Raw genomic sequence first — 24,547 nt, forward strand, 5'->3', positions numbered from 1 at the left:
CAGTTTGAAAGCAGTACAAATGCAAATATGTACAATGTAAAAACATATAAAATAATACAAAATATAAGGTTTTGCACTCTACATATTTGTATTTGTACTCCTTCCAAACCCAGCCTAAGGGAATTAATTTTTTTTTCCACATGACTTAGACAGAAGAAACTGTATGAACATTAGCGATTGAATCTAAATTGCTCTAGCAGTCTATAGAGAAGAATGAAGAACTAACAATGGAATTTCAAAATCTGTCCCTGGCGTATGTATTGGCAACAGGCATCTCACCCAAGCTGGAGCTACAGATGTGCTAGGTTTAGGATTTTACACTAAGGCTATGTTTGGTTTGAAGAAAAATGTAGGGAAACCTATACAAGCTTTGTAAAGATTTCCCTATCTTTTCCTTCATTTCCCTACTTTTTCCTTCAAACCAAACACAGCATAAGGTCCTGCCTGGTTGAGCCCAGCTATAGATCCGGTCAAATCTACTCTGCTGGGGTTAGACATGGTCTTTGTGCATTCTCCTGTATAGGTGGGTGATAGAGGTTCTAAGTGTTCCCACAACAATCCGGAAAAATGAAAATTTATGGTTGAATATATCTTAAATGTGTATAATTATAACTTCAAACATAATTATTATATTAATAACCATTAAGAGTAAGAGCACTGAGCACATGTTATATGGGTGCGCAAGTAAGTAGGGGTGTCAATTGGATCGGATTTGGTCAATTTGATCCGGTCCAATATGAATTCATCACAGATGGATTAGGTCCAATATGATCCAATCCAATAAATCTTTTGGACCAGTGGAATTCAATGTTTGGACTGTCCAATTTGTTAAAATTGGTTTTAATTTAAATTCTTCCAACCCAAACCTGGTCCATATTGGTTTTTAATCCTACCCAACCCAATATAAATCCATTACATCAATATAATCAGATAAATACTTTGGACCATTAAGTCTTGACTGGTCTGATTCAATATTTCTTATTGGTCAATCCAATCTGTCCAAATTGATTTTGATTGAAACAAGCCAACCCAAAACTGGTCCATTGACACCACTAACAAGGAAGTATTGATTATGATCGTATATAAGTTGACGGAAACCAAGGCAAGTATTCACTCTACATAGCGTGAATAAGTTGAACGAACATCTGGGCCCAATTAATGGGCTTGCAGATCTGTCAATAACTCAAGGCTATACCTGTTTATGGGCCGGGTGGCCCGACGGGCTTGAACATGTTTATAGGCCCGCGGGCTTAAATTCGGGCCAAAAAGCCCGGCCCGCAATAAATTCAAGCCAGGCTCGGGTTTTGTCAAAATAGCCCGACTCAAGCCTGGCCCGTCCCGACCTAAAATTAGACTTAAAAAGGGTTATGTGATTATGTCCATTTGAATAATTTTTTTGATTCAAGAATATAAAACTGTTTTAAAACGTAAAAGAAAGGGAAAAAAACCATATTGTAGGCCCATTGTTCATTTAAATAGGAAAAAAAAACCATTTGAATTTTTAATTCTAATTTGAATAGGGAAAATTGTAATTTTTTTTATTAGGTCAGGCTTCGGGCTCAGGCTCGGGATTCGGGCTTTTTATCAGGGCAAGCTCGGGCCCAAGTTATAGGCCTGTTCGTCGGGCCGGGCTCGAGCTCGGACCTAGCGTATTTCCATTAATGATGAGTAAAAACCCGGCCCGGCCGATGAACAGATCTACTCAAGGCTATCTACAAGAAGGAAATGTGTTTGGACTACAATTTTATAGGTGAAGTAGTGGGCATAAAAGAAAGAACTGGTATTTGGACTTAGACAAGCTTACTTTCTGCTTCTTGAAGTAAAATTTGCACTACCTTCTCTACCTATTTTAATTTTTTCATATAAAGTGAGTCCAAACAACCTTTTTTTCCCCTTTCTACAAAAACTAAATAAATAAAAATAAAAACCTTCTTCCTGCTTTCATTCTTTTATTTAAAGTAAGGACCACATCATTTTACTCCTGAGTCCTGACAAACAAATAAATCAAAATCAAACTAAAAGCAGAAGTAAATCAGAATTAACCATGGGACCATTTACACTGCCATGCATTTATATCAGTCAAAAACTTAACAGTATCCACCCATTTGCTTAGGCTTTCATTTGCAAATGAGTCAAACAAGTTGATGAGCTTCAAGCCTTCAAGGACCACTACCTCACTAATATGACCTGTCCATTGGATCAAATTTGCTGTAGAGGGGAACATGTGGTGCCATTTTGAGCCCCAAGCTATCTTTCCACCCATGACCCAACCATGCATCTTGAATTGCGGAAGGGGAATACACAAAACAAAGAACTTCTACTAGGTTGGTCCAGTCCATTCTGGTTGTGGTTCCGTCCATTTACTAGGGGATATGGGGGTCGCCCCTCTTCATTAATTTTCCCTTTCTGGTTTGGCCCATCCTTGGTCAACCATGGCTTACTTCTTGGGCTTAGTTAACAGCACCCAAATTGCAAATAGACCTGCAACTAAAAGAGAGAATTGGTTTTTCTTCCTTTATTTGAATTCTAATAAATCGAGACTATTGTGTCTGATCCAATTGGAACTCGATTATCACCGACAGATATATACTTTTAACCTGTAATTTGACAATGAGTCTACTTGAACAGTTTAGAGCAAACAAAATCGATCCCCATCCCATTGACAAAATTGGTTCAATTCTTCTGCCTGACCCATTGACAACCTTACCTCCTTTCCATGAAGTCCTTACCATCTACTCGTTTGCAATTTTTCATCCATGTAAGTTAGTCACCGAGGCCACATTTGGTTGCGGTACAAATTTCATTGCACTGGTGTAAATGCATGGGAGTACAAAAAGGCTTTGTATGAATTCTGGTTTACTTTTGCTTGTCTTATTTGCTATAAGAAATAAAATAAAGTGGCCTCCGCTTTATATACTTTAAATGAAAGGGAATGGAGGTAGGAGGGTTATCTGTCTAGGAGCAAGGTATGAAGCGGAAGCAAGATGAAGTGATCCCCACTTTATATGAAAAAGAATTTAGGTAAAACAAAAAGTAAAAATCATAATTGCAAAGAAATGAGAGGAAAACTGAACCGAGTACAAATTTTGCACCCAGTCAAGAAAATTTGCACGACAACCAAATGCAGCCTAAGAAATTAATGCAGTTTGAACACAGATTCCCACTTTATATACCGATGAATGATGCTATTTATTGAAATGCAACTGAAGTTTGAGCTGATAAGGAGAGTAGGAATAAGTTCAAGTTTTTTACGGAAAGTCACAGATTTCATTTCAGCAAACGTAATCCTAGACAAACATACTGTCAAATCCTAATTACTGTTGGAGAAGAATCAGGCTGACCCACTGAAGAGGATTTTGACACATCCACTAATGCAGGTGGTTCTTCCAAACAGCTTTGAGTGTCATCACTGACCATTCCAGAGGTCATCTTCCGCACTTCCTCCTGCGTATATATATGTATCTTGGACACGATATTACAGAACTCACTGTCAACCATCAAAGTACAATTTAGTGGTTGATCAAAGGAATACAAGAAAAAATAACTTAGAAAGTTCAATTTATGAGACATAGTCACTCACTTCCAAGGATCATCGCCTACCATCATCATATCATCCTCACTGTCTGTGTAAACAACCTGCCATCCTTTATTTGGATCGCGTAGAAGGCCTTCCATGTTGAATAGCCGCTCTAGCTCATTCAGCAGATCATCATAACTGTTAAGTCTTGATAAATCAACAGCTCTTCCGACCAAATTTCCTTGTTTGTGAACCTTCACTCAGTTTATTTAGGATCAGCAAGAAAAGGAACTAAGGAAAGGCAATTAATATCTGACTGTGCTGCTATTGCAGCTTACCTTGATGCAACTCCTCCTTGAGCTCTGTGAATTTGGAACTGGAGTTTCTCCAGTCAAGGAAAACCCAAACAGTTTACAGCCAGTTTTAGATCCATCCCAAATTTCATCCTTCCCACAAATTTTGGGTTCTGTGGCTTGTATGGTCAGAATGGATAAATCTTCCTGCGGCTTCTGTTCTTTCGTTGGATTCTGTGAACCTGGGTGGCATCCTTCATCCCTGATAAGACAAGAGAGGTTTCTTTGGGCAGACAAGTTTGTTTGGACGCTCCCACCATGGAAGTTGGTCATATATGGGTGCAGGACGGGATCATGCCTTGACTTGTATATATCACTAAATGGCATATAGATGGTTCTAATTCCATCTGGAGAAAATGGATGGAAATGAGGATTGGATTTTTGGTACATGTTGAACACATTGCAACCAAAATCATTTTTTCCCCAAGAACCAAGGCTGAATTCAGCTCTTCCAAGCAGGGATCTAGGTGGGCAAATTTCTTGACCTTGCAAGACCTTGTGGAATCTATTGGATTCAGAAAGACCTGTGTAAGTAGTGGGCTGTATATACATAGAATGACTGATGTCAGAAGCTGCTAAACCAGTTTTGATGAGATTCTGGTTTGCGAGATTGTGCACCTCGAAGTCCAAAGGGAGGTTTACCTTATCACCTGCATACTGTGGTGACATAAAACCTACATTTTCTTGACCTTGCAAGACCTTAAATGATCTAAGAGATTCATCCAAGCCCAGTAACCCACATCCCGTTGCTGCAAAAGGAAACCATATTTGAATTAACCCAAAAGTCAGACAAATTACGAATTCAATGTAGACTCGTTTAGGGACATCCACGATTAGATCCATACCAGTAGCAGGGTTGTCAGGTGAGGTTGACTGCAGACCCATCCGTAGTTTCTTCAGCCTTGGGGTGGAGGGGGTGCTCAAAGCTGGTAAAGAAATGGAGTGCTCAATCTCCCATGGGGAAACTCGTTCTTGATGTTTTCTAGCAATATCTTCATCCCATCTAACCTATTGTATGTAGTGGCAGAAAGTGTTTTGAGATTAAAAGGCTATACATACCATGGCTACAAAATATTTGAGCTTCTGACAAACTTGCACTTGAGAAATGAAATTACTAGTAAACTTTGCTTTTATATGCAAAAATAGCAGAAATTTATATTTCATGACTTATGTGTGTTTCACTTTAAATCACAAATAGAATTAAAACATATGATACTCATACCCAGATACACTTTGGACAGCTGGAAAAGACGTTAGGCATGTAATTTACTAACTAAGAATTGAAGTGTATGACATGACACCCATGTACAGGCATCTCAGTATCGTAGTTTAAAAGTTGGCAGTTGGCACCGCAGTCAAAACCAGAACTAGTAGTTAGAAGGAACTAAAGCATGTTAACGAACACTCAGACTACACTTTAAGAATCTTACGAAGCAGTTGGTATTTGGAACATAACATCCAGGGTACCCGTGTTATACCATAAAGTTTCTTTAATAAAAAAGAAGTTACAAGTGGCACACACAGGGTGGTCCTGGTCTCCTGGAAGATGTATTCTACATTCAAAATTCAGCTGACTGTACTATCTCAATCATGCAACATAAATAAATAACTTGGTTCTGTAATATAATAAGCCATCATCTTAAAAATTGGAATCTGGAATCTCTATCCACCAAATCACATTGGGGGATCTCAGTCAACTTGAGCCATCTTATGAACATGAGATCTGTGAGGAATATAGTTGTAAGCCATAACCAAGTAGTTAATTCCACATGGATGTTAGACAATAGTTACAATATTAGCAACGATAATGGTCTATTTATTATATACAGTACTTTCCTCATACCCTGTATGTAGTGGTCAAGCAAATTTAACACTTAAAACCAATACAATAGCATGATAACAGAGCAAGATTAACAAGCACTCTAACAAGCTACAACTTTGAGGATTTGTCACAAAGTAGATGATTAAGAGTGTCATAACAGACATTCGTATATTAAAACTCCAGATTGTACATAGCAAATTACAAGGCATGTACCATCAAGCATCTCCATTTTGAATTAGGCCATCTACAAGGATCCAAATCACCTATTCCAGTCACTACACCACTGCATCTGACAAAAAGAGGAAAAATCAAATTCTTTCTGGCAATGATTATGGAGATGGAAACATATAATTGAAAATTTGGTTATCACAAAATACCATACCTTCTTTCTGCTCTGTCTTCCATTTCAAATTTCATTTTGAACCTTGTACCAATTGATATCGGATGCCTGATGCTTTTCACGTATTTTTTGTAAGGTATGACAAACTCTGCAGGACTTGCTCTGCATTTTAACAAGTTTTAGGAAGTATATATCAATATACTTGCTCTTCAGTAATTCATAGACAAGAAATGCATGATAAGCGGCATGATTTTTAGCTTATGGTTGACTTAACTTGCTTCCCCCACCCCACCTCTCTGGATTAATTATCTAAGGACTAAGATCCATGCAAATGCCAGTAACAATGACAGATAAAAAGGTGTCATGACATTCTTAGATACCTCTTTGAAATTTGAACAATATGGTAAACGATAGTACCTTGGGCTGTAGAACACATGGAACATACTTCTGGTGGATATTGCACTAGCCACCGGTGAGAGAACATTGAGATTCATATTGTGGTTGCTAATAATTGAAGTAGGAAGAGATTTTCTTGGCTTAGAAGCTCTTCTAACTCCTAGTCTCAGTTCTCCATCTTCACCCCTTCAAAATCATCACTTAAACTTGAGACAAGGCTTAACATATTTTAATAGGAGCAGCATTTAGGGGAAACAAGGAAACACGTGTACCTCAAGAAGAGCACTGCATCCCCAGAAACAAGGTTCTTTTGACTAACAAAAATACTCCACCCTGTAGTAAGAAGATGCCGCCGTGGCTGACCTGAAAGGTGAACATTAAATTCTATTAACTTTCTTTCTTCAACCAAATAATTGCAAACCAATTCCTATAAAACATACCTCTGTAAATATGGCGGAATCTCCATTCCACTCCATGAAGGTCCTTGGCAACGAGCTCCTGAGAGGGTCTTTGCTGTTTATAATCCTGCACTTGGGGAAGCATCGTCAAGGACTCAAGTCTAATGGTCCAATCTATTAAATCTATTCAAACTTGGGGGAAATGCTCACCAATGGCGGGAAGCAGTCTTCCGCAGCTCGACGAGGGACAGAGAACCCACCATGGGTGCTCGTGTCGGAGGCTGTAAGTGTTTTACAGAACATATGAGGGGTTGATTTGCTCGGTATATGCCCACTCTCCTCTGCCCCCACATCATCCTCGTGCCCTTCGCCCTCTAAAGTCCTCTCCCCTAACTATATAAAAAAAATTCAAAGAGTAAAAGCATCAGCAGAGCCTAAGCTACTGCGTTTAGAAACGTATAAACCAAACACACACATTAGAGCCAAATCAAGAAGGCTTCACAATATCTAATAGAAAAGAGAAACATATCCAGGTCAACAGCTGTCCTTCACGTCTCAATTAAAATTAGTCTATGCCGAAAACATGCACGAGAAACACTCAGGAAGCAATTTAATAGCATTACCTCTGGTTGAGGAAGGAGTGTCACCTGTGTATATACCTCATCATTCTCCTTATTAGCCTACACCCAAGTAAAAGGAAAATCTCTGAGAGAGAGAGAGAGAGAGAGAATTCAACTTCAAGTTTAGAAAACCCATCACTTACAAGCAGTTGGACATTGACAACCCTGCACAAGATCTGAGGTTGGAGATCAAAGGTAGGCACTTCCAAGCATGGGAAAGGTGAGGCAGTAGCAGCCTGCTCCAGGTGACCTTGTGGAAAGTAGACAACCAGGTTGCCTTTCTTTGGCAAGGAGGTGAGGGGGCCAGCACATGCATGCCACAGCTCCAAATAAATTGAAGAAGATTCAGAAGGAATAGAAGTTGAGGAACAAGAGGAAGAAGACGAGGAAGACAAAGAACAAAAACCGATACCCTCACCCTTCTCACAATCTCCTTGACAACATGCACTCTTCTCCCCCTCTTTCACTGCATGGTTCAAATCAATTTCCATGAACACTGGAATTTTTCGTAGAAGTTCAAGACAAAGTACAACCCGCTACACAAGGACCCGCAAGGGAGAGAAGACAGAGGGATGAAGTGAAATTCAAGGGAATAATCACAGAGCTAGAACGCGGGAAAAATGGATTGAAAACGAGACAACAACCATAAGTTCACAATTTGAAGGGTGCCGACATGGCTAGAACATTAAAAAAGTGGATGGCAAGTCCCAAAAGAAAAAGAAAAACAAATTCATACATGGAGAGATACCCAGAAAGGTAAAAGATGATAAGGGAAAGGAAAGGAAAGAATAATAAAGGTGTTCATGTTTGGGAGTGCCCAGAAAGCTAAAGCATGAAAGAAACGGAATGGCGATCAAATAATATCAAGAAATTCAAAATATGATTCCTCACCCATTTGCAGTACTGAGCAGAGGGAGCAGAAGCACAGAAACAAAAGGAAAAAAGCCAATGTTGGTGGTGGGTTTTGGACTGAGACTGTTATTAATCAGAGAGAGAGAGAGAGAGAGAGAGAGAGAGAGAGAGAGAGAGAGAGAGAGAGAGAGTTGAGTGGGTGTACAGGCTGAGACAGTACAAAACGCACACCCCACATCCTTTACTTTGCCTTTTCTTCTTCTTTATTTTTGTTATTTAATTTATTTCAAATTTCAACTCTGCAGTCTCCAATCCCCATCATCCTCCGGATGGGAGAATTTTATTTGTTGAAATGGAATGCCGAGAGGAAATCACTGAGAACAGAGAATAACAACAACAAAGAAACGGACGAAAACACGAACAAAGCTAAGGCATGGCCGAGAGAAAGAATTACCTCATTATATCAGAACCTCTGCAAAATAACTTTAGAATGAAACAAAACAGAGGCACACCAGACCAGCAAAAGCAAATAAACTAAAATAAATAGAAAAGCAACCATAAAAAGCGGAAAAATGGACAAAACAATCTTTAATCCCTTTAAATATTACTATTGTTACAGTGTTCGCTATCATATTTTCACCGAGTTGCGACTTGAGAGATGGGGAGGGAAGAGTAATTAATTGACCTCGACACACACAAACAGACACAGACACAGAGTGAGAGAGAGAGAGAGAAAATGGTGAAAGAGAGATGTCGATGTTGTTGGCCCCTTAATTTTGGCTGCAAATATCGGGGTGTGTTCGTGTTCGTGTTCGTGGGTAGGACTCCATCGTGACTCAGAATCTCTCTTAAGAGAGACAGGTCCTCTTTATTTATGGTATATATACTGGAGAGAGAAAGACCATAAAATAGAGAGAGAGAGAACGAGAACATAATATCGGGTCGGACTCGGGCCCGCGTCTTTGGTGCTGCAGGTTCTGCCTACTTTTCGAATTTCGACTACCCAACCGCACACAATGCATGCCCTCTGGTCTGCGGACTGCGGTCTCTAGTCTACTCTCTAATCTCTCTCGCACTTCGGGATCCCCGCCATAACTCACCCTTTATTTTATATATAATTACGAAATTGCCCAGCCAACCCCCAACGGCGGCAACAGCTGTTCAGCTCCCTCGTCTTTCTCGTTTCTCCCGCGAAGTCTTCGGTGTCGAAAAGCTGCCGCACTCCTTTTATCGTGGGGACGGACGGTGGCAGTCCAGACTCCCAGACTCCAAAGAAAGAAAGAAAGATCACTCGATACATACGACCGGACCTTTTATTTTATTGATTGTTTATTCCACTCGCTCGAGTAACAAAAAACTTGCAGGAAAATAATTCTGTTCACTCGCCCTTTCTGGATGACACGTGTTCGGGTTCCAATAATAATTTCTACAGCACGAAAAAGCACGTTTTTCTGTTTGCCCTCAACAAAATTTATGAATCACGTATGGGTCTGTGGCCCAACCCAACCCAAGAAGGCAAGAACCCATCCCTTGTGGTCGTGAATTCTGTTTTTGAGAAACCATTAAAAGAAGCTTTAGTAGAAGGCCAGATAGTTATTCTGGCTTTTGGGCTTTTGGAGTCTTTTGGGCTTATAGGCTGTCCGGGTATAACCAACCTCATTAAGCCGGAAGCCCGTATGTATGTGAAATACCAGAGTAGTAGATAACGCAGACTACAGTACAGACATATAGCATACAGCGATGCTTTAAATGCTGACCCGGACGTTGATCCGAAAACTGTGGGAGTGGCAGGTCGAAGGGTTCAAGTGACGGTTCACCTGGAGAAAATGATGAAGATTCAAGACCATAAAATTAAAAAAAAAAGAAGAAAACAACCCGGGACCCAGTCAGCTGTCTGGGTCATCGGTTGGACCAGTCCAGTCGGATCAATGACAGGTCGAGAACACCAGAAAACACATACATTTTGTGACCTGGTAAATCAATGGGAAAGGTGAACAAAATCAATATAATCATACAAAAATGTTGGGCCAAGTTTGGATTTCATCTCATGGTCCATGAAGTATTGAAGTGATTTATCATTATAATTTATAATTTATGGTGGGTAACTGGGTATTTGTCTAAGTGCTGTAAATACTGCAAATCAGGAAACCCCTCTTAAGGGGGTCATTTTAATTTGTCACTTAGAGACAAAAAAAAAAAAAAAAAAAAAAAAACAGAAAGGAAAGCTGCCAATGGGATTGCGCAGGATTGAGGGTACATCAACAATTTTAACAACAAAACAAGTGGGCCTTGGCTGCAAAACGGGGGGTAAAAGTTGGCCAGCAAAGCCCCCTTGCTAAGGGTCCCTCAAGTGAGAGAGAGAGAGATGAAACCAAATTTAGGGTACGGAAAGCCGTGACCAACTCAACATATATATAGATTTCAGCAACTCAACAATAGGTAGCAAAGCATGGTTATTTTGAGTGAAATAAAAACAAAAAAAATAATAAAGAGGGTAGCTAAGCTAATAGCTTAGTTGGTTTGGTCATTTCAATCCTAATATATTGTTTGGAGACAAAAGAATACTAGAATGTTTTGTAGCTTCTACACACAAACATGTGCTCCAGATAGATAGAAACATGGTTTTCAAAACCGGACTGAATCAAAAAAACTGGGAATTGGTTCGTTCCCCCAAAATTGCTTTTTCTTTAAAATTGTTGATTTTGGTCAATAAATCATTGAACCGGATGATTAATTATTCAAACCGTTTGAACGGTTTTGACCATTTTTTATTTTTTTGTTAGAACGGACTAACTGTTCGAACCGATAACTGGACTCCTAACGGATTCGATTTTAAAAACCATGAAAAGAATAATGCATCAGATATTAAACAAAAGGTGTATGCAATATGAACTATCCCACATGTGACCCAGTTCAGGACCATCGGATTGGAATCAACTTAATATAATACTAGTGGGCCGGGTATTTTCGTAGTTGCCTTGTTGAGCAACGCCCAAAGTTACGTTGAAGAATTTGGAGCCACCTTCACTGTCTTTATGGGGTTGTGTCTCATAAATGAATTGTTGGAAATTTATGTCTTTTGTGTGACTTAACAGATTCCATTTCTTCCCTGCTGCATGGATATATCTTTCTGTTCTAATCTAACTCAGAGTCTCAAACAATAAATTAAAAACGAAAAAAACAAAAGATCCCAAATACAAAATAATACAGACAGAACCCAGAAGAATGTGTATTGCCATTGAAACGCGTAAACATAATCACATGCACGCAAAGGGATAATGAGGGGTATTCACAGGAGAATGAGAATAGACAGCACAAAGGGAAACCTACAAAGACACTGATCAAAATGAACAAGTATGTGCTTAGCTTTAATGTTTCTGGCAAGTCCTAGCTACATGAGAGAGAGTGGTTTGATTTCTTTACTTCACTTGAATGTATCAGCTGATCAGTTACGGCAGTGAATAGTAAAGTTGCATGAATGCATGTTTGAAGTGTCTGTGTGCAGTTGCATCGTTGGGTCTGTAGTGTACAGATTGACAGCTTCAGTATATAAATATATATTAAGAAACAATAGTCAATTAAATCATGATGATACAAGTTTTTGCTTTGTGGAGAATTAAGAAAAGGAAGAAAGTGGGGTGCTTTGCGGTGTTCTTTTGTCTGTACAAAAGATGAGACTACTAAGCATTGCTTAACCTTTAAACCACAACGTTTCGACTTTAAAATTTTGAGTTGTCAAACGAACATTTGTTTGTTTCAAAAAGCAAGAGTTTTCAACTTTAACAAAGTCATAGTGGTTGTTAAGTTATATATATTAAAGCAATGCACAGAGGGAGAGAGAGAGAGAGAGAGAGAGAGGGACTCGTGAAGAGAAGGCAGATGGGTTGCATTGGGCAGTCGGTGTCAAAAGGAGCCCTCGAGATTCATGCCGGCTCCTGCTGCTGCTGGGTGCAGGTGGTGCAACCCAGTGTGCACTGTTGACAAACACAACACGCACATGTACACACTGGGCGGGGAAGCCGGAAGCGTTTGCGTTTTGGTGTGTGATGCGATGCACTGATGGCATCCATCGATCTTGGTCTTGTATATCGCCCGCATTCATCGTACCCTCTCTCTCTCTCTGACTAGTCCATTTCTGATTTCTCTCAAATCTCAATCACCAGAACCCTAAACCCCTCCCAGAGTCCATACGCTGACCCACACACATGCACTCCAGGACCTGGACTGACGGTACGAACCCATGACCCTTCTTCCCCTTTGGCTCAGAACGTCTGATCATTTGACTCATTTCCTTAAAGTTTGCATTTTGACCCAGTTATCGTAACTCATAATCCTCAACTCAACCCCATTCAGGACTATATTTCTATTGCATATAGTCACGCTTAAACCTCAATAGTCATCGTGTGTGTGTGTGTGTCCACTGTCTGTCCAGGCCTGCCTACCCACCTAGCCACTCGGTCACTGCACCCAGTAGATGTCTTGATGAGAGATTGAGAATGAGATGAGCCCGAAGAAAGGGGCCAGGTGGGCCGCCATGGGGGTGGGCCTTGGGCTTTCTAAATTCGAACGTAACCCAAAATGCAATGTGGGTGGGTCCATAACTGCATTCTGGGGAACAGATGGTATCCCCATGATTACCAAGTGCAGTGGCATTGTGGCGTGTTAATCATAATTAAATGCCTTCGGCCTTCCTCCCTATAAAGAATTAAAGATTGGCCGTAGAGGGCAGATCAGACAAAAGAGGGGCATATTGTCATGATCATCATCATACATAAACTGATAAACCATAATTAAAGGTTAAGCGTCCATTGTTTTCTGCTCTAGTTCCAACTTCCAAGAATAAGATTAGATGAGCACCGGATTTAGTTTTTCTTTTTCTTTCTTAGCGAGATGGGCAAATAGGCAACGCTAAGGACTAAAGGAGTCTCTGAGTTTGCGTCAAATCAATATTAGAAAGTAAATGAAGGAGAAGGGCCCAGCAGAAAAGAGGAAAATCGGGGGACAGAGAGATGCAGAGATGTCAATCACCTCAAATTTCTCAAAAGCTCAAATTACGTTTAACCAGGCAAAAACACAAGTTGCCGGTGTGTCTGTGACGTACAAATGGAGCGAGTAAGAGAGTAAAGACTAAAGACCGGAAAGAGAAGGAGATTTGACTGGTACGATGCCAATATGCCATTTCGTTCGTATTTACTTCCTAGTTATCATAACCCAACAACAAGGACATCCCGCCTGGAAAGGGAGATCGGTTTGGGACCATTTATTTATTTATTTATTTTTTATTTTGAAAAGTATCACACACATAACTCCATCAGTTCAGCACCAGGAGACCTCTGTACCATGTAATATCTCTGTTCTCTAACAATGATGTTGATTACTGTTTGTAATCTTGTGCTAATTAAATATAATTAGCGACTGTTTGCTGAGAGGAAACGTTTATTAGGAATAACGGCCATTGAGGCATTTCTACAAACGCTTCACTCCCTTGAAACATGCTGCATTTGGTACAAAGTTATGTTGATGATGCGGTTCGCATATAGATTTTTTTTTTCTTTTTGTATTATGATGACAGTACTTAAATTAATTTGGCTTGCTAATTAAAAAGTCTGTATCAATTTTCACGTATGGTGGTGTTTAATGAGGCGATTTCTTTGTATTTAACGTCTAGTATTTCATGTATCGGTCATGTTAAAAACCGATACGTAATTGTATGATACAGTATGATACTATTGATGGCTTTGATGTATGATTGACATAGACACATAATTACTATGTCAAAAATCACTTTGAGAATCATCCCCACCCCCTGATTTTAGGAAGCCAGATGTGGTAACATCGGCAGATTGACTCTTTTTACCAAAAACCACCTCAATGGGATGATCCATTGTATATCACTCTAGTTTTTACTTGATGCTTTGATCCTACGAACCAAAATCTTGTGGATAGTCTAAGGATTTTTCCATGGTCAATTCTTTTAGGCTATATTTGGTTTGAAGGAAAAAGTAGGGAAAGGAAGGGAAATGTAGGGAATTTTTTACAAAACTTATATTTTCCTACTTTTTCCTTCAAACCAAACATAGCCTTAATATCTTAGGTTTGTTTCCAGAATTAGAATTGGAATTGGAATCCAAATCCCTTGAAATTGAAATTATTTATTTCCATAGTCTATTTGATTCAAACAAAAATGATAATCAAAATTGGATAATTCGGAATGAGATCTCATTCCAAGGGATGGGGGAATGTCATTCCACCATGAATAGGAATGGGATTCTAATTCATCCCAATCAAACAATTAGAATCGGAATATACTATTCTAATTCCAATTTCAGACCCTTATTTTCACGAACCAAATGGGCCCTAAATTTATGTCAAAGGCTGACAGACCATGGAGGTAAGGGAGGCTGAGATGTGCCTATCATCTCTGCACAGGTGAGGTGGAATTGTGTTTATGGGCGACAGTTGAGAGCTTATTAGTGTGCTCATTGAGTGTCTGCTTGATCCGGACTGGGTACAGAGAGGAATTATTCTAGGGGAGAGGAGTGCATTAGTTTCCTGTTCCTGTTGCAGACTTTACCAAACTGCAGTAAATGAGAGAACCCATTTTGCAATCTAACACTCACAATCATATTAAACCCCTTGGATTTAATACCTTGCACGGATAAATATGAAATGGATGTAATTACATTGTGGTTATAGATACAATTGCAGTGCAGTACATTTTTTTTTTTTGGGGGGGGGGAAGCTTTGATGAATTTGGTTATTCTTTCCAGTGTTACATCTCAATGACAGGGTTTTTCCAATTATATGAAAGATAAGATTAGCTTTTGATTCCACTTGGGTTGTTTCCTCAGATGTTGATAGATTTAGGTGAAAGTCATAAAAGTGTGGATTGAATACAATATTAATTACCATCCTCTCAACATGTGATGGGATATCCATTTTGTACCTTGAAAGGGTCATCCAAGTAAAGTGATTTTGTGTGAATTGTGGTCCACATGAACAGGGCAATAGTATTTCTTGTGGGTATCTTTCAAACTTCATAAATTTGGTTGGTCCAAAGGTCCCCCTACTCCAAACGGTGGGCACTCTACCCCTGTTTGTAAGGCCAAGGTGGGGAAGGGGTTCTCAAATTCACCATTTAGTTAGGGTGGTTGTACAAATCTTCTTTGTCTCCATCAGGATTGGGTTACGTAAAGGAGCTTGTTACTTTTATAGTTGTTTGAACTTGGAAAAGAAGATTGCGTTGTGTTTGTCCCAAAAGCTTAAAAGAGGAGGTCCTCGATTCATCTTTTTAGGCGACACTTGGGAGACTGTGAATTCTCTTTCACGTGAGTGCTGTTTGAGGGAAAAGATGAACAAAAAGATGATTCTCTCTTCTCTACTCTCTCCCTGTCTCTCTCTCTCTCACACACACACACAAACACTAATCACCTATGTATGGCTGGGGGAAATTGTCTCCTTTAGGCTAAGACCATTGAATTAGAACTTCTAGTCTCAGGGATTAATTGATGAGTTGAGACTGAGTATGTAAAAGGACAACCACAGTTAAACCAAATAATAAACAGGGCTCTAATCCTAAGGGTACAATGCTGGATGTGTAAATGGTTTAGACCAAAGTTTCATACCAAATTTCTGAGTGAACTTAATTCTCTCTGTTGGGGGGGTGGGGGTTGGGTGTTTAAAGCAAAAGTAATCCCCAATTGATTAACTTGGTTGTAAGCGTGTCAACATGTTCATATCAAAGCTTCCTTAGATGGTTGAACATCCAACAACTGCGATGGTGATGTTGGGCCTACGTGCTTGATGATCAGATCGTGATGGGAGAAGTGGGTCCTTCCAATAAAGCATGCCTCTGAGTTGTCTGTTCATATTTACTTGCTTTGATTCCCTCCAACCAATGCGAGCTAGTGTGTTTGGGCTTTGGTTTTATCACAAAATCCCAGAGAGACTTTGGACTTCCTCTTTGAAGGTCATCAAGTTGGGGAGAGTGTTGTCCTTGTCGCATGTTTAATGGTGGAATGGGTCTAGCACTCTAGCTCTTGTGGTTGTGGGTGGGATATCTCAGTGACAGTTCCACTCTCCTGTTTCTTGTCACAACTAACTTAACTATCTTCCCCCATTGATCACAGAGTCCAGAGATATCCCAACGGACGCGGCATGATTCATTTTGGTCCGTTCGTTATGGTCAAGTAATGTCACACCCATGCATAAGGACATGTCGCATCTTTCTTTCTTTCCTTGATTTTGGACACAATACCCCCATTTTTTTTTCTTTTTCTTTCGTGGGTATTGTTGGTTGGTGGCACATGGGTTCTTCTATGTTTATAATGGTGGGCCTGGGCCCGGGCCCATGGTCGTGGCTGCTAACTCATTGATACATATATTATTCAGCTGGTAGGTCACCTCCTTGCCCATTACTTTTTATGCTACATTCAAGCAGTTGGTCCATATTTGAGCCAAGTGAATCATTTCATAGTCAAGCATTCATGTGGATGGCGTACTTCGGGGAGTGGTTGAGATAAACGGTAGCAAATCCAAGTGATGAGGGGAGACGCCTCTGTTGGTAGCTAGATTAACCAAATAACGAGCGCAAAAATAAATAACTTTTATTATTGAATTGAGTAAGAAATAGAAAAAGCCACACAAAGTAAGGTGCCAACTGGCTAGTTGATAACGTATTTGGCTGGTTGTAGCAGAGATTTGAGAATGAATCCTGCCTGGTGGATTCAAGATGAGTCGAAAATCTGGCTATTCGAGCTTGCCTCATTAATAGACTATCAGGTTTGAGCTTGAGCTCGAATTCGGCTTGAGTCATAAGCTCGGCTCGACTTAAGTTCGACTGTGAATTAAATATTTTATAAAAAATACAAATATACATATAAAAAATATTTTTATTTGACATAAAAATTAAGAATTACAAAAAAATAATTATTATTATATCTAAAAATTAAAATTTTTATATTTATTATATACATACATACATACATACATACATACATACATACATACATACATACATACATACATACATACATACATACATACATACATACATACATACATACATACATACATACATACATACATACATACATACATACATACATACATACATACATACATACATACATACATACATATATATATATATATATATATATATGTAAAAGCTCGATTAGGCTCGTGAGCATCATGAGCCAAGCTTTATTAGGCTTGAGCTCGACTCCATTTACAAATGAACCTATATACTAGGCTTGATTTCGGTTCAAATCTCAATTTAGATCGGGACGAACAGAACTTTTCATGAATAAAGCTCAAACAGCTTGTAAAAAGCTTGACTCGTAACCACCCCTAGGCCTAGAAAATGGACTTACCCATTGATAAGGTCTTTGGCTGGTTGTAACGGAGATTTAGGATTAAATCCTATTATGAATTTAGGGGATGGGCAGCTCCATAGACCAAAAGAAAAGAGAGAAAGAGACAAAGGACCCCATGGCTGTATCCATGTTAATGTAACTAGCAACCTCCTTCACATACCCAAGGATCAAGACCATCACTGGATGCATCATAGTTTAGAATTAGAGAGCATCTATCCATACCAAAAAGCAGAAATGTAAGCAATAGATACAAATATCAGATTAAAGTATATAAATGGGGCCTAATGCACACTGAATACACAGTCACAATCATGTTCTTAGGTTAATTTAGGCTCTATAACCTAATCTCCGTGATGGGTCTCCTTTAACAGTGGTTCCCAACCATTACCCCATTAGTTAGCAGACATTAATGGCAAATTATGGGCCCCAGACTGGTTTATGTGCCCCCAAGCCAAGTCTTTACCTCCTTAGAATGATGCTGAGGAGAATGAATATCATAGACATTTTGGATTAAGTTTAGAATTGGGTTGAATATTTGTTAAATTTTCAATGGGCCTGAACCTTAAAAGGAGGTCGATGTAATTGAAATTCTTCAAGCATGCACCCTTATTTGTGGCACTCCAGATCTCCTACCCACAAAATACTACCACCGTTGTTCCCATGAATGATAAGAAAATACTCCATGCCTGTAGTGTCTTGTGGGTAGGGATATTGAAAGACTTTGTTGGTAGGATATATGTGAAATACTGAAAATGACTTCAATGCCCAAAACTCTCTCTTAAATATGAAACTTTTAAGGTAAAAAAATCCATCATCTTTAAAATAAAATCATTAAAGAGATTGTATATATAAATTTTAAATGGATCTTGATATATTTTTTTTAAATAATGTTTATAATTTTTTTTCATTAAAAATTATGTTATACTTTGGGAAACGATTCAACTCTTTAATTAGGTTAAGGAATATGCAGTATGGTATGGTGTAATGAGAGGGAGAAAAAGAAAGCAGCTCTTAAAACAATATTAATTACTTCCGAAAGACATATTTCCAATCTTGCATTTTTTCTGAGAAAATGCCACATGGGTCCCTTGGTTCGCTTCTGTGGATAAAGATCATTCTCATCACGCATACTACCTCGCCAGTGAAGAAATAAAGCATGGAAGAGAGAACCCACCTTCATATTGGTGGTTCTCACAACTAATGTATTTTTTTTTTTTTAAATATAAAATTTGCCTAGGTCTTACTTTGGAGACCGGATTCAGTACTCACAAAAACGGTGTTCATACCGTGCTTACAGCCTTTTACAGCCATCTATCGGGAATATCTCCTCAATAGTATGATTTTATTCATGGGGCCGCAGATATTAATGCATAGGTTGTGAGCAAGGTATAAGAATAATTTTGTATGTATTTGGAATCATGGGCATTTTTTCATTCAATGTGGATATTTTATTTGCTTGTAAAATTGAGAAAAATAATAATTGCAATTATTTATAACAACTAGGCGCCATTAGACACCACATCAGCATAATAGTGAAAAAACGTCTAATTGTTGGACGAAACTTTAAAAAGTAACTTCTGCAAACGATAAACGTGCACATAAAACAAAGTCACCTTTTGCGATTCTATGTGCATAGAAGAGCATGAGAAGGAAAATGCTGAAGTGGAGCCTATCTTGCATCATTTATTGAAAAAACACCCACACTTCCAAACACACGCTTTGTGAGGACTGAGTCCAATTACCTTATTTTGTTGAAGCTGTTTGGCCTTTTATGCCATGTTTTTTAGGAGGGAGAGGAATATGAAAATTCTTAATTCTCCTTGGTGCCCCTATAGGTAGCCCACTGCACATCCCAACGTATTTGGGACATTTCCCCATGACAAATACGGAAGATGTTCCCAATGCATGCTGAGATGTGTGTGTGGGCGCTAATCAGAATATGGAATTTCCTTCTGAACTTTAAGTTAACTTGCTAGGTTAAAGATCTTTTTGCCCATTGGGTCATTTAGGCTACATTAGGCATTTCTTATTTTAAGGGTTTATCTCCTTTTTGCTGTTAAAATGCTCTTATGAACAGGACTAGATTTAGTAAGCACAATATAGATGGTGTTTGGAAGTGTGGGCGTTTTTTGGGACTGATTTTCAAAAAAAAAAAGCGCCTAGACTTGCTAAACCCGTTTTTCACAAATAAACACCTTCATATGTTTGGTAATGTTTTTGCTATGTAGGTAGTAAGCAACATTAATGCTGTTTGGTAAGGTGATTTTCATCACCATTTTTCATGTATGTGCACACATTATACCATTTTCCATTGACAATTAGGATACATGTAAGCGCTACATCATATAGCCATTGGGGGCAACGGTTCACCGATGCATGAAATGTCAAATTTAACATTTCATGAAATAAGAGGGACGCGATTTACGATGCATGCTTGTTTTTTACCATTTTTTCAAAAATTGCCTGAACCAAACGGTCATATAGGCGGTGAAAAGTGGAATCGCCTACATGGACCCGACGTGGCATCATTTTTTAGAAAAACGCCCACGATACCAAACATCCTCATAGTAAGTACGTCAAATGAGCACTTGATAAATATTCTAACAATTGTCAAAAGTGGTTTTTAATCTTTTTCAAGGGTAGATTGGGGGTATTTTAATTAAGGGAAAAAAATTCTAAGTACTCATTGAATGTGCTTACAACATTTTGCCTACCTGATTCAAATTGCTTATAAACACTGAGTTTTAACTGCAGAAAGGAGACAAACCCTTAAAATAAGGGATGCCAAATGCAGTCTTCGCAAAATTTCCAAATGATACAAAAATTTCCGACCTGTCAAGTAAGATTAGAATTGAAAAAGAGTATCCATATTCCTTTCTCCCTTATGTATCTAAGGCTCAGTTTGGAAGGAGTACAAATACAAATATGTAGAGTGCAAAACCTTGTGTTTTGTACTATTTTGTATGTATTTACATTATACATATTTGTATTCTTAAGGTTCAATTTGGAAGGAATATAAATACAGATATGTACAATACAAATACATATAAAATAATACAAAATATAAAGATTTGCACACTATATATTTGTATTTATACTCCATCCAAAGGAAGGAGTACAAATGCAATTATGTAGAGTGCAAAATCTTATATTTTGTATTATTTTGTATTTATTTACACTATATATATATATATATATATTTGCATTTATACTCTTTCCAAACTTAGCCTAAGGGAAAAAAATGGCCAAAGAAACTATGAGGGTCCTACTTGACATCATTAAAAATCTACATAGAGTGATACGTGGCCGCCAATATGAGATGTCCACATGCGAAATCTTTCTGTCTACCTCGGTCTGTGCACACCTCATGTTGGTGTCTCGTACAAATACAATAGAAGGTTCATGTGCCTATTATTATTGAAGTTACGTAGGGCTCAGGTGAGGTTGGGCTTGATCTTGTTTCAGGCTACTAAAATCCTCAATCCAGGCCTACATGAACTGGATCAAGCCCAAGCTTCTAGGCCCAGGTCCAGTTTAGAGCCCTAAAAATTTAAATCTAATCTGTACAAAAACTTTGATTGTATCAAGCAAAGCTGGGGTTTATGCAGATTTTTGGGGCTGAAATTAGCTGTATGATTAGAATTTACATCTGTGCCTTATAAACGCCCCACATGCACATCTCAGTGTGCATTAGAAATAAATCATGTACTTGTCATTAAGAAATATTCTCAATATATAGTTATATGATTAGGATATGCTGTGGGGCTTTTGTGGGGCACAAATGTGAATTACTATAATTGGAGGATGCTGAGACTGAGAGGAACAAGAAGGAGGGCCCTAGCGCACACAGGACAATGTTGCAACCTAAAATATTGGGTAAATTACAGACTGGTATCCTGTATTTTAGGGATATTGACAAATATATATATATATACACAAAAATATGAAAATGAATAAGATATTAGAACTACATTTTCATGGAAGAGAAACGGCAATATGGTTTTAAAAATAAGAAAATTCAAACTCGATAAAAATTTGAGAAGAAAAATACAAATTTCAAAGTAAACTAGGGTGTCTATTTTTGGAAGCTTAGGGTATTCAAGTATTGCATTTTAAAGTTCAAGATACCCATCTGCACTACCCCAAAGTATAGGGTATTTAACCCATTGGTTTATTTTGTTGTCTAAACGACTCGACTAACACACTTAATTGTGTTCCACTGAGCTCGATCTAGGAGAGACAGAGACCCCTTTTCAAGCTATGTTGACTTGGGATCAGACCAACCCGGCTGAGGTCGTCAACGTGCATTTCCGCTTTGCTTTTAAACCGTGGAATATTTACTTGTTGGAAATTTGGAATAGGGTAAACTAAAGATAGAACCTTTAATTATCTTGGAAACACTTGAAAAAAAAATTTAAACAGTAGAAATTATCTAATTTTGTTCAGAATCTTCAGATGACCAAATTTCATACAATTCTTGTAATTTATTATTGTTCACAGTAATAATCACACCTTCAATATTTAATTTCAACCCTGATGAGTGATGAAACGAAACAAGGCCTCTAAGCCTGCTGATACTTGAGAGAATTACATTACATTGAGCACTCGTTATAAAGCTGAATTGCGTTCCTTTTCATGATTCTGCACAGATGGCGTCGGTTCTCTTACGAGAATACTACGTACCCAGAATTAATTGACGAAGCGACAATCCTTTCTGATCTCTCCCTGGTCACCTGCGAGGGGATTGTTTTCAGATAGCAGGAGTAGCGCTCTTGAGAACTGATCATGGAAGTATCCATTGTCGGAAGCCATCTTCTCCACAAAAGGAAGAGTCACGGGATCGGAAACCAGCTGCTGATCGACTAACAGCAGTCCTTTGTGGCTTAACAAGTTTTTGTAATACATGTTATCGAGAATCATGGGCGTTTCACGATCGTTCCTTGCATATATGACTGCCTCTGGATCAGGCTGTGGCGATTGGCACCGACCTTTAAGATACTCGCTGTAGTTGGGATTCAGGGTGGGATCAACGTTTGGGTAGAGTCTGTCGACAAGGTTCACACAGTGAACTCGACCAACTGAGTGAGCTCCTGGAATTAATCAAAATTAAGTGGGTCGAAGTTGATTAGTGAATTGGATTAATTTCATTTGAAAACTGTAAAGGATGTACCTAACAAAGCGACAGTTCCTTCAGCATCAATTCCGATGGATTGAAAACGCGAAAGCACCAGCGACATGGAGTCGTTGTGATTGGGAATGAAGTCGTTGATCACTGCAACATGGCTTTCTCTAGCATCCCTTCGTCCCGTTTTCATGGCAATATGCGGTCCCCCTAGCTGGATATATATATATAAGTTGAGAGAGAGAGAGAGAGAGAGAGAGAGAGAGAGAGAGATGAAATTAAACATACCATTACAACACCTTCCCTCGCAGAAAGAGCTACAATATCAGCACAAGAAACCGTCATGGGGCATTGGGTTTCCAGGGCCTGTTTAATGGTGTTGACGTACTTGAAGTTTCTCATCCCAAAGCTTCTCTGAGATGTCTTCTCCGATACTATGCCGTTTGCTGTCTCCAACAAGAGCGATGCATCGCACGACTGCATCGTTCAAATTATAAAACACAAAACAATTGATATATTCAGTAACTTAAAAGAGCAGAGCATAAACATGCATGCAGTAATTGAGGTTTTATCTGTAAGATTATGAATCAATACCTCCATGCAATCATGGAAGAGGTTTCTGACCCAAGAAACCGCAGTGTTGCCGTGCTTCTCGTACAGCTTCATCACTTCTTCCTTCACTATCTCTTCGGCTTTAGGGCAGCTCTTCGAGTAATAATTTAGCTGAAGATCGCTACAACCTTTTTAACAACATTTTGTGGACAAATTAGTGGCAACGGATACAAGTTAGTGAAAGCTATGTAGTGTTGATCTTACTTATTAAAGAAGAGGCAAAATAAGGTTAATTACCAGCCTGGAAGAGCAAAGCCAACACTGGGAAGAGAAGAATAAACCTTGGGCTTGAACGAGTTTGGTCGTCGGCCATCTTTCTCATTACTCTCTCTCTCTCTCTGAGAAAGTAAAGTGATGGGAGGATTGGTTCTCACTTGTCTATATATAAGTATATATAAGCAGTAGTGGCCGAAGTGCAAGACAAATTAACGTACTACTGCTGCCCGGAGCCCATCCACTAGCCTCTTTCCTTGACCGGCGCGAGCCCACACTCTGCCCTCGTGTGTGGGTGAGCCGATAGAAAGGTGACTTTCCACCCTTCCTTTTATTTTCTTCTTAGGCTGTGTTTGTTTTAGACACAAATATTGCAAATATGTATTCTACATAAATACATTCTCTTCCTCTTCAGTTTATGATGCAAAATATTTTCTTCATAGTTGTAAATCCATTTTGTTCTCTTCTTGTTTGTTTCAAATTGATGTAAAGAACTGTAAGATGGTCTCTCTCTCTTTCTTTCTTTGTCTCGAAGAGTACAAATTCGTAATGGAAAATATCAGAAAAAACTTTCTCTTCAGTTTATGATGCAAAATAGTTCATAGTTGTAAACCCATTTTGTTCTCTTCTTGTTTGTTTCAAATTGATGTAAAGAATTGTAGGATGGCCTCTCTCTTTTTCTTTATCTCCAAGAGTACAAATTCGTAATGGAAAATATCAGAAAAAACATTTTCTCCCTTTTAATTGTTTCATTTTTGTATGAAAAACAAACGCTCACAAATCCAAACCAATATACATAAATTTCAGATTCAATTTTTATATCACAAACAAACACAACCTTAAAAATAAAACAATGCTGTAGAGGACAAGACGGTGGAAATGAATGACTCGGGGGCTTGTCAATTTGAGAACATGCATGCACACC

General features: G+C 38.7%; 2 protein-coding genes across 4 annotated transcripts; both read right to left on the reverse strand.

Annotated features, from left to right (window-relative positions):
* Window positions 1-3,170: 3,170 nt before the first annotated feature.
* ARF4 (auxin response factor 4) lies at window positions 3,171-8,518 on the reverse strand. 3 transcript variants are annotated; one of them, XM_010266444.3, is made up of 13 exons: window positions 7,590-8,392; window positions 7,450-7,506; window positions 7,037-7,219; window positions 6,869-6,953; window positions 6,701-6,791; window positions 6,450-6,614; window positions 6,075-6,194; window positions 5,906-5,981; window positions 4,716-4,878; window positions 4,513-4,619; window positions 3,856-4,410; window positions 3,581-3,771; window positions 3,171-3,487 (listed from the first exon to the last, which is right to left on the reverse strand). In XM_010266444.3, the coding sequence occupies exons 1-13, from the start codon at window positions 7,935-7,937 to the stop codon at window positions 3,304-3,306; spliced, it is 2,325 nt and encodes a 774-aa protein (XP_010264746.1). In that variant the 5' UTR covers window positions 7,938-8,392; the 3' UTR covers window positions 3,171-3,303. The 3 variants fall into 3 exon arrangements, with proteins under 3 accessions (XP_010264746.1, XP_010264744.1, XP_010264745.1); XM_010266442.3 differs by having other exon boundaries at window positions 3,856-4,619; window positions 7,590-8,518; XM_010266443.3 differs by having other exon boundaries at window positions 3,856-4,619; window positions 5,906-5,975.
* A 13,548-nt stretch (window positions 8,519-22,066) lies between these two features.
* On the reverse strand, window positions 22,067-23,927 carry LOC104602662 (peroxidase 21-like). The gene is made up of 5 exons (XM_010266441.3): window positions 23,647-23,927; window positions 23,392-23,537; window positions 23,086-23,274; window positions 22,846-23,011; window positions 22,067-22,765 (listed from the first exon to the last, which is right to left on the reverse strand). Exons 1-5 carry the CDS (start codon window positions 23,729-23,731, stop codon window positions 22,365-22,367), a joined length of 987 nt encoding a protein of 328 aa, XP_010264743.1. The 5' UTR covers window positions 23,732-23,927; the 3' UTR covers window positions 22,067-22,364.
* Window positions 23,928-24,547: the final 620 nt, after the last annotated feature.

The sequence above is a fragment of the Nelumbo nucifera genome, chromosome 2, assembly GCF_055504915.1.
Source record: "Nelumbo nucifera cultivar China Antique chromosome 2, China Antique-T2T, whole genome shotgun sequence".
Classification (NCBI taxonomy): domain Eukaryota; kingdom Viridiplantae; phylum Streptophyta; class Magnoliopsida; order Proteales; family Nelumbonaceae; genus Nelumbo; species Nelumbo nucifera.